Source organism: Lagopus muta, chromosome 11, assembly GCF_023343835.1.
Source record: "Lagopus muta isolate bLagMut1 chromosome 11, bLagMut1 primary, whole genome shotgun sequence".
Classification (NCBI taxonomy): Eukaryota; Metazoa; Chordata; class Aves; order Galliformes; family Phasianidae; genus Lagopus; species Lagopus muta.
Genome location: NC_064443.1, coordinates 7,343,976 through 7,361,393, shown reverse-complemented (window position 1 = coordinate 7,361,393; position 17,418 = coordinate 7,343,976). Strand labels below are relative to the sequence as shown.

The 17,418-nt window shown below is 35.3% G+C and overlaps 1 protein-coding gene across 9 annotated transcripts in view; it reads right to left on the bottom strand.

The window, feature by feature from the left end:
• CACNA2D3 (calcium voltage-gated channel auxiliary subunit alpha2delta 3) overlaps positions 1 to 17,418 on the bottom strand; it is a 466,111-nt gene that overhangs the window by 306,084 nt on the left and 142,609 nt on the right. For all 9 annotated transcript variants that reach the window (XR_007379393.1, XR_007379392.1, XM_048957969.1 and 6 more), the window contains exon 3: positions 7,375 to 7,491. Coding sequence is in view for 7 of the 9 variants with exons in the window: in XM_048957963.1 (XP_048813920.1) it covers positions 7,375 to 7,491 (117 nt within the window). In the remaining 2 variants the exon portion in view is untranslated. The remainder of the gene's footprint in view (positions 1 to 7,374; positions 7,492 to 17,418) is intronic.

Here is a 17,418-nt window from a genome sequence, read left to right as displayed (position 1 = left end):
GAGAGCTTCAGATCTGCAGTAGTACCATGCAAGTTGGTATATACAGGAAATGCTTCCTGGAGGCACCATGTGCCAGATTATGTTGCTGACTCTAAAAATCTAAGGAGATACATATTCCTCAAATCTCCTAAAATAATCATAGAAACCACTGTCCTTTCCTTAAAAATAGATTTACCAAATTAATAGTTTCTACCTTTAATACAGATCAGTACACAGAGGCTGAAAGTAGAAAATTCTTTCTGACCAATGAAGAAAGGTTGATAAACAAAATTATTTTGACTTTCCTAGTTGTTGTAATGAAGCCATTCCTGAACTATTAAAAATAAATGACCAAGCAGACAGTAAAGGATCAGTGAAGTTCTTGTTGGATTTCTTTCCATTCTATGGAAGTTAAACATTCAAACTTTGTACGTGTGAGAAAAGGCAAACAACTGAGTTAGCCAGGTTTTGTTTCTCTCTCCCTGTCGTCCTCCAGTCAAACAGTTTTCCACAGTCTCAACTAAACCAGGCTTTAAGAAATTTTAGATTTAGACAGCGATTTGGTCAATACCCTTAGCTCCCTGCTCTGATTCAGTGCTTCAGACAGAGCTCCCAGCTCCCACAGCACCCAGCTGCTCTGTCCCACAGGTGTGCAATCAGCTGATTGCTGCTTTCCCCTTCATTCACCTGCAACGTACCCAAGGACAGGCTGCAGTTCCTTAATAGGAATGTAGGCTAAGAGAAGCCTACTGGCTGTTCAATGAGAATGAAATAATGATTTTCATGATTTCTTTATTATCTCTCAGAAGTCACAGCAATACCTGTTTATAAATGTACATACATGTTGGAAAACTCAGAGAATTCAAAAGCAAAGAAGCAATATGTGATCTACCTGAACTGAACTAAAATAAGCTTGCTAATACTATATTTCTTGAAGATCTCAGTTTCTGCACATCAAGAAAAGCAAATGTTAAATGGAACGGTAGCAAACAAGAAAAATATTAAATGTGTCTTTAAATATTCTTCAAGTTATGATTACTACATATTATGCTTCTAAATAATCTTCTGGCTGTCAGTGGATTATTAACCATCTTATTATCTTCCAGTGTAGTCTACTTTGCTAAAAATTAAGTAAAGCCCTTAATGCTTTCAGAACAGAAATTCAACGCTTACGTATGAAGAACCAGTCAAACTGTGAGCAAAATTCAGATGACAGCAGAAATAACTGGCAACAATTACATTAAAACACTAAATGTGAGTGCAAAAATACTGCTGAAAAGTATTAATTTGTTGCCAGTAATTAACACAGTTGTAGCTATCTCTTACATTGTCTTCATTATTTATTTGAAACTATTTATAGTGACATTGGGATGATTCACCATAATCTCCTTCCACCCATAATCATTTACAAATTTTTCCTTCAGGAACTTCTATATATTTTTTTTCATCTGTTGATCAAAACAGCACCCATTGTGCAGCACAGCTTTAAGTAGCGTATGTTGATATTCATTTTCCTTTGTACTTCTACAGATGCAAGTTAGCTTGATGAGGGAACAGTATGGACAGTAGAAATGTGTTTATTATACATTTTAATATAGCTAGGCCTGTAAAGTAATAAGCTTTGAAGCGTAGGACCTTCTCATCTTCTATTATATGAATATGAAATATTGACGACCATTTCCTTCTCAAGAATGTCATTCTCAATCTAGCTTTGATCTAAGTGATAGAAAATTAGAATAAAAATAACAGTAATAAAACCCACAGTGGACACTGTAGAAAGTGCACATTCAAAATAGTCTCTTAAAAATAATACCTGTTCAAAAACTCGCTGGAATATTCCTCACTGTAGCCTCAATTTTTTCTTTATATATTGTTGGAAGCCAATATGTTTCAACCACAAGTTAACAATACACAATCTAACAATATACAATCTAGATGAAAAACAGCACCATTCAGGAACGTCCTGTCCTCAGTAAATGCTCTGAACTGGCATACTGGCATAACAGGGACATCTTCTGTTTCCTCGATTTAAAAGGTAGCTGGGTCTTGCTATTTTTGCTTATTATTTTTATTTGGATTTTTGTCTTGCTGAAGGCATCCATTTTCAATACATCATCTTATCATAATATTTCTTGGTTTTACCCATCATTAGTTCAATTAGCTTCCCAAAACAAAAACATTTAGGTTCCTCTAATCTCCAAGCCTTTCTTATGATTGAATTTTCTCTAACTTTCATCAGTGAGGCCACACTCTGTAACACCCATAAGGATTTAACATCTATCGAAAGTGACAGAAGACAAATGCAAACTGTGGGAAAAGTAGTCAATAAATCTCAAGTGAAGAAGACACTGAAAACAACCTACACATAAGAAAACCAAAAAAGCTCCCAAAACTTTATATTAAAAACTTCTTATTCAAAACTAACAAGCAAATGTAAAATAATAGTAACTTTCTAATTTTTGTTAGTATTTAATTTTCAGTCATTACTTTTTGTGTGATTCCAGTGACATCATTTGGAAGCATTAAAGTGAATGACTGGAATAACTCTTTGAATGGAAAGGTGTTTCAGCAGTTGGTAGAGCTAACTCCAAATCCAATTCTAAAAATCACCCTTATCCAACCAGAAAACAAACACCACCTTCCCCGATCAATGTGTCTGATCAAATGGGGACGCACTCCCCTCTAAGCAACACACCTGAAAAGTTAAATACTACATGCTGCCAAGGAAAGAATAAAGTACCTGTGGGCAGTTTGTAAGTAAAGCTACATTCATTGGCTAGCTTATTCAGTATGATTACTTTCGTTTTCTTAAAAATATGTATATTCACAGCTCTATGTTCATCTAAGCAAGCTCATTTTGCCCTCCCAACATAAATTATAATTTGCATGAATGCCTTTATACATATACAAAACAAAATTGATTTATTGATCAGGGTCATCAGTAATTGTCAGGCAGCATGTTGGAGTTTAACATATTGCTTACTTAGTTCATGCACACACACATGCAAATCAATAAACTGCACCTGTTAATATTACATATGTAAACCTCGATGTGTTTAAAGGTATGTACTCACACTTACGTACACATCCATAAAATAAAATGTGCAAACAGACAGTATATGAATAAACATAAACATTTTTTAAAAAGTGTAATGTGTATTTGAATCCATGTATGAACAATACAGCTCTAACAGTATATGAAAACAGTTTGAAGACGGGTGTAAAAAGCACCTGTGAGGAAAAATAAAAATCTATTTTTCCTCATTTTAAATGTTTGTTAAATGTTAATGCTGATATTCTACTCCTTGGAAGATCATTTCTCTGCATGTGGAATTTCATGATAAAAAGCTTTAAAGTCACGGCTTTCTCGAGATAAGCCCCACTGGCTTACTGATGCATGAATGCACTGAAATTGAATTACTGTACAACAGCAATTACTTCTCACAGCACAGTTATAATGAGAATCAGCTCCAAACAAACACCAGGTAGCTACGGTAGAAAGTTAATAAAATATTCTTTAATTTTTATTTTCCACTGTAGCGGTGGTAGTTACCTGAAAGAAAAATAATCCTTAACATTTGATTCACCATCTTAGAAGTAAATCAACAACCATTTTTATAGGATCCTCTTTTCTTGAAGAATGATACTATTGAAAATGAAAATTTAGCTACCTAGCTAATTAATTTTGGCTTTTAAAAAAAAATAAATAAATCCCTAGCAATTTATATTTCATACTACTATTTTTCACTTCCCTCTTTTCTTTGCCTTTTTTTTATTCCTATGACAGCATTAACTAGAAAAAAATAAAAACAGCGAATGAACAGTTTTAATTCTACCTCTTTTCTGCCACTAAGTTTCTTAAAATAGACCTTTGTCTGTAAGCACCATGCCATCGTACTCTATTCTCTTCATTTTCCAATGACTGGAGACAGTCATGATACCTCCTAAAAATCTTACAATAAAAAAACCTCACAGCTAACTTTACATTAAGTCTGAGCAAGCCCATTTCCCCTGACTGAAATCAGTAAAAGTCCAGGAAAGATGGCTGAAGAAATATCACAAGTGACATTGGACTGCACAATGCTTTCCAACTGATTACTTGGGTTTGGCTGTAAAATTAAACCTACTGCCAAACAACTCAGGAAATATTTCCACTTGTCCCACCTCATGGGCAGTAAGACTTTTTTTCCCAATCAGAATGCCGTAGTTTTACCTCTGCATTTGCCAGTTATAACCAAAGGTAAGTGTTAACAATCTGGAATTAAAACCATTCGTCCATAGTATTAACACAAACCCTGTCACAAATATTTAAAAATCAGATTTGCAAATTGCCTGTCTGAAATTTCATTAAGTAGGGCAGTGCTAGGAAAGAAACAGTTAACAGGAATATCCTGATCTGACATAAATCTAATGTAAATAGTGAACACTGGGAGTAGGGGGAGTTGCTTGCAAGGGTTTCCATCAGTAAGTAGATGACAAAAGGTTACATAATTGGTTTAGCACTTTCAGTTTTCCATTTATTTTATGTATCTGACAGCACAAAAATAGGACATTCTGTGATAGGATAATTGCATAGTGAAGGGTAATTCAAATGGGATGAATATGATAAAAATCACACTGAACCAACTAATCACTATGAAAAGCGATGAGACAAAGATAAAAATTCAACCATAAATGAGTAGGAGGGAGAAGAGAATCCAGTAGTGATTAGTACCTCAGAACAAGTTAATGTGTTTGAAAGTAGAAAGCAAAACAAAACAGAAAACAAAACAAAAGAAAAAAAAAGAAAGAAAACAAGAAAACAACAAAAAAAATGACCTTTCCATGCCATGCTATTTCTGTATCTCCTAATCTTTCTTGTTGACCTATTTCACAAATCAAACATTCTGTATGACTGCAGCTTCCTGAAATGTTGTCAGATTTTGCTGCATATGCTAAAAGCTGAGAAAGTGCAATGATTAAAGTGCCTCATTTAAAAAGTATTTTACACTACACTACGGATTATGATCTACCTGTAGCTAATTCAACCAGTGGTCTGGAGTGACACACATTCCTTCTCAATCGTTGCCCCACATTTCTAAGGCAGAATGATATTTAAGAATCATAGAATAGAATGGCCTAGGTTGAAAAGGACCACAATGATCACTGAGTTTCAACCCCCCTGCTATGAGCAGGGTCATCAACCATCGGACCAGGCTGCCCAGAGCCACATTCAGCCTGGCCTCCAGAGATGGGGCATCCACAACCTCCTTGGGCAGGAGTTGATCTTCATTTGCTACTTACCAGATATTAACCCCTAATCATCTAAAAGATTAATCTAATCTCTAGGTTTCAGTGCTCAGAACATTTCCACTCAAAGTTTAGGTCAAAACTCTACCGTATTAGAGGCAGAAGGATTCAGCACAGCTTTGTCTTACTGTAGAATAGGTCTTAGTCCTATATATGCTTAGTCCTATATATACCTCACTTCTACAGGCATAAGAAAGTGAGCTGTAATGTGCCAAAGAAAGAATCTGGTCAAAACTTATCAGGACAAAAAATAGTAAATTCTACTGTCAAATGGAACTCTTGCAGGTTTTGAACTTATTACCAGAGCGTGGGCAGTCACCCATTCCATCTCTGAATCCCACAAAGAACCACCTCAGATGAGCCCTGTCTTGTATTTCTGCAAAAAGTAACTTTCCTGAAAGATATGCTAGAGAAATTAACTTTAAAATGAAGCATCCCTGTTCAAACCAAGCTTCTAAATGCTTTTCCAAAGATGGAAACTGTCCTAAGAACATTCTAGATATCAGTCGGGTTATTTTGGCACTGAAGTTCGTTCAGATAGCACTATCCAAGTGCTTTAAGATTTACACAGAGCACAATAGCCTATATTGGTGCAGGAAGCTTTGGTTGCTTATTTTCCTCCCTGAGGAGTGGAAAAACTCCATCTATGTGAAGAGGCCAAAGCAGCTCTATACACTTCACCACCATTGGAAAACATTCATTATAAAGCTGTAACTGAGAGAACAAGTGCTCTTCCCCACAGTGCTCCACACCTATAGAAAAGGTGTTCTCTTCCACTCTACACAGCTTGCTGTCACTTCTAGCTCTAGAGGATCACTGCTCTAACACTTTTGGACATTTTTACAACATCAGGGCACTAGTTTTCTCTAGAGAATACGGAAAACCATCCCTATATAATCAGTGTACCTCTGCAGGCAACTTGCAGGCTTCTGGAAGCTGTTGCATGTACCTTAAAGTGCAGTTTTCCCTCTGAAAAACAGAACATTAAAATGGCACTGTGGGGTTTCCATGTTTTTTTGTCTTTCTTTGCTTCCCTGCCAAGTATGCTCAGTTTACAAGCCGAAATATGTTTTAGTTTGCTGCCAACCCAGAAAATTCAGCCTCTAAAAGAGCACCAAATTCCTTCCTCCCTTTTGCACTAAAAATAAAAATGAAAGGCTGAATTGTATTTGCAGCTACGCAAATGGAATTCCCTTCCTTGGGTGATGCCTTTAGCTTCACAGTTTAGATGCTGAGACCTCCATCTCAACTGAACAGACATATGACCAAAAGCAAGGTAGATGACAGCACAGAGCATCACCACAGCAGATTGTCAGCTCATTGACACTGCTGATACAACAGGAACTACAGTTATAGGCAGCCACCTAAATTTCAAAGAATAATGTAAAATGAAGAGTAGAACAGGAATACCTGATATTCTTTAGGACAAGTGTTACAAAAAATAAAATAAAATCCTATTTAATGCAGAAGAACACAGGTGTCAGACTTTTTCCTTTTTCTACAGTAAATCTAATAAAATACTGAGCACAAATAAGGTGTCAGAATGGAGTTTAAAAAAAAAAAAACAACAAACTACTCAGGCGTGCAGAAGTACATACAGTAGGTAGCTACTATAGACTGTTGATAAGTTGCCTTTACAGCTATGTACTACTTACCACAAATAAAAGCATTTTCAACTTTTCCTCGATTTGATCTAGAGGACAGCTATTGAAATCGGAAGTTTCTCCCAATAATATTTTTGTACTAGAAAGCAATAATATGAAGTCTGCTTTGGTTTGATTATGTGAATTCTAATATAATAATGCACAACCATTTGTAATAGATATATTTTACCAAACACAAGTGATAGCTTACCAATCCATATGGGAAACAGGTAGTCCAAACCTTGCTACACACTTTTGTGTTTATCTATTGATGCTATAAAACATTTATATATATTCTCTGGAGAACTGATTCTAAAAATACTTCCGCATTAAAAATACTTCTAAAAAAACTTTAGTGTTTCCATTTCATTTTCAACTGCTTGTACATCTTCCAGAGCAGAGCCTAAATTCCATGCTTAGTTTGACATTAGAGAATGAAATATCAGACAGCTCTGCTGCTTACCCGCACAGCTTCAGACTTTTTATGAAACATTTCTTCCATATTCTTTGCTAACTTTTTCACAAGCTGAAGGCCATCGATTTCTTCTATTGCAACGTCTTTCTCATATTCTTTGTATTTCTGAGGGAAGAAATGAAAAAAAAAAAAAAGAGTTAAGTAAAAAATTATTCAAGGAACCAGTTGAAATTTTGACAACTAATGATTGGTTTCTTTTACGCTGTTGCTGATATTCTCTACTTATTTGATGTTTATTTGTTGACAGAATGCTGCTAGGCAGAAAGACACTGACATTCAGAAGAAACAATGGGGTTAGTATCAGAACTCTGCTAAGAAAATACAATAGAAATATTTATGCTATGCATAGTAGGAATATATTTTCCTTCACAACAGTTAAATTACCCCTCCAGACAACCAAACATCAAAATATTGATGAAAAAAATCTCTGTATTCCATTCAAAAGTATTTTAAACCAATGATACACATATGTCTTCACCATTTAGAAACCTCCTTCGCCAATGAAGATCCTGCAAATATCTATTTTATGTGGTTTACAAAATCCCTAGATTAGGAATACTTACACTATAAGCATGTCTACATGTCCTTAACTTTCCTTGCAAGGAAAACCCGTCAACAAACCACGGAAATATGTGCCCTTATTTGAATGCAAAGCATCATTTGCACAATATGGATGAGCATTAACTTATGGTCTCTTTCACAACATAACTCTTAGACTGAAAATACATTCAATTTTTATCCTCTTTATTTTCTGCAAAACAACCGTTTTTTTAATCAGTGCTTATAATTGAACCTTGTAAGAATATAATGTACAAAAAAAAAAAAAAAAGTGTAATATTCTCTGGAGCCAAATTTCAAAGTGTTTAATACAGAGACTGTTTCTCCTACTCACGTCACTCCACTATATTTTTACTCTAAGTGCCAAGACAGTAATACTAAGTAAATTCATGAAGAACATTTGCCTTTGCAATAATGATTTTCTCCAAAACATATGCAACATTAGAGAGAAGGAAGAATAAGGAGATAGAAGAAAAATGGCTTAAAGCATCAGGATGAACATTTTAGTGATCAAAACAATGAACAAGGACCAGTCATGTCCTGGCAGGTGACAGAAGAAAGGAATTTACTGTAAGAGAATTCCTATGCATATTGTTCTCATTTCTTTCAACTAATTTTCAAGGCAAATGACACTTTGAACCAGCTTTAATCTGAATACTTATCTGTAAAAGCTTGCATGCATGTTTTGATAGGAAAATTTGATAAAATATCATTTGCAGACTATGCCATAAGAAGGTTAACAATATCATCAAAAATATTTAGGATATTGAATTTTCGTATTCTGTAATTTTCCTATTCTGGTAATTAATTTATTTACTTTTACATTGCTTCCTACTATGAGATTATTTTATTTATTTTATTTATTTTACAAGATTAATATAATATTAATCTTGTAATATTTATGAAGCCTCAAGCAGACTGCCTGCATTTTGTTCTTTGGAGGAAAGCAGGATGATTTTTTTTTTCCCCTTTCTAGCCTTTTTTTTCCACATGCCTAAAAACATTTTTATTTCAACTCTGCAAGTCCACTACTAAATTCAGCTCAACTTCTATTATCCATTCTGAAATATAGATAGGTAGACATATAGGATAGCATGGTGATTTGTCTAAAATAAATAAATCTTTTTTTGCGATTATTGGAGAAAACAATAGAATGCAGTAAACAACAGGGAGGTAAATATTACTGCAATGAAATGTGATAAAATGGACTAGATTAACAGTAAATTGAAAACACTCCCAGTTAATTAATGATCTCAAAGTCTGCTCATGTCCTACAGGATTAGAAGCTTTGGAGAATATAAAACAAGTGACAAAACGCACTGCTATGAACATCATATTTATTATGTCAATGGACTAAGTACAAATTTGACTCATTTATTTCAAGCTGCACAGGTCATGTTCAACATATCAGAGTCTGATAAAAACTGCTCCCTGCAGTATTGATCTTTGAATTCTTAGAAAGTATTCTAAAATACATCCCTTCAAGAGGCTGTTTTCAGGTCTCCAGTTGTATTGATTTAAGCTTTGCTGTTAAGTGGAGAAAATCAGATTATTCACTGCATTTGTTGGAAAATTACGTTTTAGAATGAAAGTCAACATTTTCTAGCCACAGAGAATTGCATCATATAGTATCTTAGGTTACTGAGGAAACATATTAAAAACTCAAATTTCTCAATTTTGAGTAACTTCTGTTATTTGATAATTAACAAGTCGTTTATATTCAAAATAAGTGTGATACTACTCAGTACATTGATTCATTTTTCCCTAACTTAAAGCCAAAGTTCCAGCATTAAAAAAAATATATAGGGGAAGAAAGAGATATTGTTTAAATTATAACAACAAAAGACCACACATCTTGCATAGTGCTCATCCAGCCAATTGTAGGAAAACTTAAAGAGCAATTGCAACAAGCCAGGAGTATTTACTTGATCTGCAAGACTTTGGCAACTGAGGTGTTTACTTAATATGTATTTTATATTCAGAATTTCATTGCCATAAAAACAATTCTGTTATTTATTCAGCCATCAGTGGAAGGTTCAAAGACAGCAGAAATGATGTGGCCAGAAAGAACAGCAGCTGGTTTTAGAATTCTTTCGCTCTAGTGACTGTTCATGGAGGGGAGAGGTGCCAGCTTCATTCGTGCATATCCATGAACCTCCTCTCAGTACTGAATGTTCTGGAAGATGGTAATTTTGTTTGAGTCTAGAAAGATGCTGACCAACAAAAGTATGAACACAAGAAATCTAAATCAAACCAGATATGAAAGAACCAACACAATAAATCTGCGACAAAAAAAAAAAGTCATTAATAATGGATCCTCTTCCTCCCACCACTCCTACTGCTGTCTGATCTTCAGGGTTTCATAGTTTTCCTGACAGTACAATTTAGAGTATACATTTGCTTTTAATTTAAATAAATTAGCTAAAACAACACAGATGTTCACTCAAAATAAATTCAAACAAATTTTAAAATACAGTTATTTTATTTTAATGTAATCCTGAAAAAAACAATTGCAATTTTACTGGCACAGTCCTAAGGAAAAAACTACTGGGAAAATGCTGGTGGAAAATACTCAGCTTTTGGCCTGGGTTATCCTTAATATTGCTTAGTTGCAAACTACCTTCATACAGTCACTCTGAATAACTCTTCCAAACAGTGTTTTAAATCAGCCATTTTCTCTCCTTTGTCAAAAATGTAAACTGTAAATAACTGATTTTTCCACAAAAATGTATCAAAAGTTAAAGTCATGGTTGGACATTTCTTTCGATAAGCAGTCTTCCAGTTGTCAAGAAGACTGAGCAGATACAACTAAGCAACTTCTGGTTTGTTTCTTTTTGTTAGCAAAATCCACATTTGCTAAGAAATTCTCCACAGAGACATGAACATTCATCATTTGACACAGCAGACAAAAAATAAGTTATTTCTGCAATATCTGTTTTGCCACATCATTTCACATAAGTACCAGGCAAAGACAGACAGCACTTCACTGTCAGAACTTCTAATGCTGTTCATGGATTTAGTTTAGGGGTCTTTTTTGTTTTGTTTTCCTTCCTCCCCCCACTTGCATGGTAAGCATTCATCTAAAATCAGCATACCATAAAGGAGTCCACACAAAATGCATGTCTGAATCACTTAATGCAATCCAAGCATTTGGCACTGAAGTATAACAAACGCCAAATAAACAATAACAACATTAACTATGATTTAAATTAAAAAAATGCAGATTGAGTGAATAAGAAGGAAAAGAAATACTCTCTTGAAGAAAGACAACTTCAGAAAGATACCACAGACCAGCTACAGTTTGAATTATTTTCTTCTGGGACAAATGTGATAATTGTGTTCCTGTTTGTATCTACCTATAAACTTTTATCAAAATCCAGATAATTGTGTTGTATGCCAAAACATTTCCAGTTACTAACAGGTGTGTAAGCAGCTCTCAGCATCACTCTTTGTACATGTGGGTGCTTTGAACACAGGCAGAACCATCTATGATGAAAAGTCCTCCCACTCCCAGTGATCTTCAGAGGAGGCAAATATCACCACCATCCTGATTAAAGAAGTATATTTACTCAACGCCAACTCTATAATAAGCCTTCAAAAGCAATCTGTGTTGCATATTTAGGAATGGATATAAGCCTCTGAGAAGTATTCATAACTATATCTCACATATTTGTACATAATTATAAATGTGGCTATTTGAGATAGTGTTTTTGTCACGCATACATTGCAGGTTGATATATGAGTGCATTATTATTTTATAAAGGAAAAGCAGAACCAACGTGCAAATGAAAGTTGAACTATACATTTCAATTGATTGCTTCCATGAAAAAAAATGTTTATTCGATGTCATTCATAAAAAACACAAACCAAAAACACATTCAGATGTTCAAGTCTCAAAACTTCAAATGTAAAATGAGATTATAGAAACACACACACAAAGCTCACATTGAATTTTCAATGTTTTCCTCATATAAGAATTTTTGAAATGCATGCTGTTAGCTCTACTGAACAAAATTTAAATGGCATTTATTCAGGGTGCTTTAAAACTCTTACTCATTTTTTAGTTATTTTGTATTTAGTCATAAAACTCCAACCCCACCATTACTGTGGAGCAGACTGGCAATGTAGTTGCACTATGTGCTGCCTTCCACCATTAATAATTCTATGGAGGATAGAGGAGATATGAACAGAGACACAAACTTGGAGAGCTCAGGAAAGCTCAAATCTTCTGTCACTTGAGCTCTTGCAGTGCTCTTTCGTACTAGCACACAACCGCTCTATATGTAAGAGCTCACAGAGCAATTTCCTGCAGGTGATTTAAAAAAACAAAGCATAGTCTTTAAATCCTTCATTACAAGTGAGGGGTCACTAATTAAATACGTACTGTTTGAGTAAACCTGAATTTGAAGCCAATGAAATAGCAGTCTCCAGAATTATATGTGCATGAGTGTGGGAATCTGAGCATTTCCACTGAGCAGAAGGGTACTCAGATGGCACTACCACAGCAGAGACATCAACTACAGATGGTGCACTCCTTTGATAGACTCATCTGTGAATCTCTCCTTAGTAAAAGATTTCTGTATTTCTCCATTATTGCAGTAATCTCAGGGTGGTGGTTTGGGGGGTTGTTTTTTCAGTTTTGTTTAAACAATATCGCTGTTAAGTTATTGCCTGCTCCTCCTCACTTTAAAATGAACTTGGTGGAGCAAGATTTAATGTCTTAACAAAATAAGCAATATTAGATTTGTCCTTACTTTGCAGCCAATGCCTGCTGAGAATTTATGAACAAAAACATTTTGGTTTAAAGCCTGTATAAGATTTGTCATTCACAGATCTCTGAAGACTTTATAAAAGAAGGGCCTAACAACCTCAATTCTGTACATGAAAATATTGAGACAGATAAATTCAGCAACATGCCCAAAGTCCCACAGTACTTTACAGCAACAAAGAGTTGCTCTCTTGGTTACTCTTCCAGTGCCCTGCCTGATAGACCACAGACAACATTGTTAACTCCAGCTTGATCTATAAGGAAGTACGAGTCACAATGGCATATTTTTCCTTACCTTGACATTAAAGACCTCCTTGATAATTGGAAGTTTGTGTTACACCACATTACACACTCCTATTAACCTTTACTGAACCTCTTTGTGTTGATGAAATCCATCAGCAATGACCAGTGTGATGGCATACTCATTTTCTTTTCTACAGGGAAATCTTTATTCACTTCATCAAATGACTCCAAGGAACTCTACACCAGCCTGTTTTGTTCAACCTTTGTCACTTATGGTGAAACTCCTGCTACCTCAAACTCCAGTTTAGCCACTTCATAAAATAATGTACACTTTGAAATGCGAAGTACGGAAACATTTGTTGTACATTATTTTACTACAATCAGCTGCACAGAGTTATACATTTTACACAGTAACCAAAGATCAGCTTTCAGCTTACCTGGGAGATTTGTTATCACTGGAAGACTTGAAAAGTGTAGATATTGTTTTTCTTGTTGTTGTTGTTTTAAGAGCCAGTTAAAAACAATCATTAAAAGCTGCTTTAGAAATTTATCTTGTAGAGCCTATTCTCGTAATTATATACACCTTTATTTTGTCTTAGAAGAGAATGTCAAGTCATCATTTAGCTCCAAAAAGGAACATTCTGAAACTGTTCTGCAGACTTCTTTTTCCATAGATGTGCTCTTGAAAACCCACTGCAGTATTTCACATGAAATACTTAAAAACATGAAATAAAAAAAACATAGGTATAAATCTGAAGGACCACAGTATAACTCAGTGGGTATGTCATCCAAGGGAAAGCCACCATTTTCAGGTGAAAGCAACTATTAGGAGCACATACATCTCACCTGCTCCTCACAAAAGTCTGAAGAAGTGTGAGAATGTGCCCTTTCATCCTGGACAGCTGATCTGAGTCACTGCTGATTGAGAAGCAGGGAACCTGATAACCTACTATTTACATCCATTTCTCAGCTGGGACAACATACTGCAACATTTTCTTTTGCACATCAAACTGTATCATCCTTCTCTGAAAGCCTTTATGGCTACCGGAAACAAGGACAACTAAAGAGATAGCTTGCTTTGTGCTGAAAGGTCACAAGACACATCTACAAGGTAATTCATTCAATCAGGCTTTTTTTATAGCATTTTTCTCATTATGCTTCCTTTTATCAGTGTGTCTGTCCATCTCCTTTTTGTTCCATTCTGGCAGACCTATGTCTGTCTCATCCGCAGGCGCTGCTTTGGGTATCAGTATCCCCATATACATTTATTAGACAATGCCTATTTTCCACTCCAAAAAAACAAGTTAGATAGTCATCTCCTCACCTTCCATAGTTGCCCCTAAATTAGTTACAAAATAAAATGAGTAAGGAAGAAAGCAAGAGATTAAGGTGGAGTAAAGAGAAAAACAAAATGCACCCTGAAGAGAAATATTGCGTAACAAATCTCACACCTCATGGCAAGATGAAAAGGTGCCAGTCTTTTAAAATAGCTAGGGGTAATTTTTTCCTCAGGAAAACAAAACAAAACAAAAACACGCAATTTCAACTCCTTGGGAAACTGAAAATCTGCTCATGATTTGCAATGCTTTCTGGAGCTAGCATTCATCTGCTCAGATAATACTTTTAAACCTTTACTCTTTGTATTATGTGGTACCTTTGACATTAACTTCTAAACAGGTTTTAATTTGTTGACTGTCCCTATGAAGGACATGGCATTGATTGCTGCTGCAATATCTCATCATTGCACTTTTCTGTATCCACGTGATAAAAGTATTTACATTGATTTTCGTTTTTTAGACAGATACCAGAACACTATATATCAAAGTGGACTCTCCTAATTACAACAGAGAACGTCACTTCTGAATAGCTGAACCCTGGCATCCAAATTTAGGCTTCCAATTTTTCACTATAATTACTGAAGATGAAAAATGATTTCCTTCACAAAAATTTAAACTCCTCTCTGTTGTATCAAAGCCAGCAATATCAATATGTTCTCAGACTCTCTGAAAACTTGACCACCTCCACGTTGTCTCTATGCTGATGTCCTGAAAAGAATTTATCAGGCTAACCATAAAAATTAAGAATTTGGAAACCGAAAGTATTGCACTTGGCACTGCCTGGAAGTGTAAATGCACATTTGTTGTCTTGCATCACAAGCACTGCATGACAACGATGCTCTGCACTTTCCTGTGTGATTTTCAGTCACTTGTAAAAGTTCCCAAGAAACTGCACAGGATGAGTAGCTTTTCTGTATATTTAGTCTAGAAGGGCATATTCACAATGATTTCTTTCAAAGCTCCACAACTAAACGTAAATACGCAATAAAAATGAAGAGTTCAACTGTTAAACAATTCCCAATCCAACATATAATAAATACCTTTGAAAGATTGTTATGTGATACTAGTCAATCTGTACAACAGATCTTGCCCACATCTTTATTCTCTTTGACCATTTAGCTATACTGCACACTTTCTTAAAGTGAAATCTGATGTATTTGTAGGATCATGAAGGCTGCAAAAGACCTCTAAGGTCATCTAGTCCAACTGTCAGCACAATATCCAGTAAGCCATGTTGTTCACTGTCAAATCTACACATTTCTCAAACACCTCCAGGTACAGTGACTCCTCTGCCACCTCTCTGGGCAGCCACCCTACCCCAAGCCTGTCACACTGGATGGGTTCCTCATGAGTAAAGTGCAGGATGCTGCACTTGTTCTTGTTGAACCAAGTTGAACCTCACATGAAGTGTGAGGGACGTTCATTTTATTTACAGCGTTTTCTATGTACTGTGCTTTCTACATACAGTTAATTCAATACTACAAGCACAAGCATGGAAATGCTTACCAAGGTTTTGACTGGTTCTTGTAGAACTAGAAAATGTTCCTGTAATTTAGGAACTCATTAGTGATAGTGTTTATCTTGCCAAAAATAAACAGTGTATTACATGTAGGTTATTGACATAATGCATAGAAATAAAACATTTAACACAAGAGTCTATAATAGAACGCATGAACTAACATTTATCAAAAGACACTGAGCTTTTGTACTAAAAAGTATCCAGCAAGAGCTCCGTTTTGCTTGTCGGTGGATCACTATTGATGATAATGTGCCTAAGAATTAAAGATGTATCAATTTGCATAGCAGAGAACAGAAGCTGTGAATAATAGCCAAATCAATACTATGAAGTCATAAAGAATACAGCGTGCTCTCCTGTTTGTAATTAATTTACTTTTTCTCCTTTCATACAGAAGAGAAACTTAATAAAGGAACATTTTAATCACATTAAAGTTTCTAATTAGAAAGAGAACACATAGTGGTATCTCCCTACCATATTTTTTCTGTTCATATGCTTAAAGCACTTAAAGTATTACTTTGTTTGCACACATCTACAGAAAACAGCTTGTGTTTTAGGAACATATGCCTATACTGAGTGATGTTTTGCAGTACAACCACTTGAGTGCTTGTTTCCTTAAATACAATATCTTGTTCTAGTGAGGATGTTCATTATCATAAACAAGTGATGATGTCTACAGTCACATTTCTGCAACAAATACTCTACTGGAAAGAGATGTATAGACATAGTTTAAGCATGATTTGGTTCATTATAATGCAACAGAAAGCCTTAGCACAGAGAAATTATATTCACTTACACTGAGGCTTAGCTTGTCCTATTCAGCTCCACTGGTTAATGAAATAATGTGTATTTTAAAATTAAAAAGAACAGGTTTAAGTGATCAGCACCTAGCAGTGGCAATCTCTCCTTGTAAGGAAAGAAGTGGTCCTGTTATTTCAAGAGACTTTCCCTAGGCTGGCCAGCCTCTGCAAGAGCAAACAAGATAAAACTCCTGGTTCTCTGGCTTTAAAAATAGTTTTATTATATTCTGAGAAGCAGAGTTTTAACAGCCATTTTGTTGGAATTCCATTAAGTATTATTTTTGCACAAACCAAACTTTAAAACTTAAACTGCCATTAATGTGTTCATAAAGACAAAGAAATTAAAATTTCCATTGTTAAGATACGTCTCCATGACAATATTCAGCAAACTGCAGTCAGCAATCCATTACTACTTCATTGCTTGATAGAAATATTCTTTTCCCACAACTGCCTAGCCCTCAGAACCTGGAAACCACCAGAATTGCATGAGCTGACTAGTCAATCTATTGATAAATTCCTCCCTGCTCACCGCAAAGCACTGACCCTGGTGAACTGCATTCACATCTCTTAGACAGCGGTAATTAACATACACTTAAGTTAAAATCACAGGGCTCCTACTGAAGCAGGCAGAATAAGCCAGGTACTTAAAGCCATCTACTTATCACTGAGGTTGCCAGTGGCCACTTATAGCTTTCAGCAATTTTACTGAAGTAATATCAAACTCAAAAATCTTTAAGACTTAGCTAGACCTTTGGTTGTTTACCAGCAACTGTGTAAAAGATTCATAAATGAGGGCCCTCAGATTTCTGA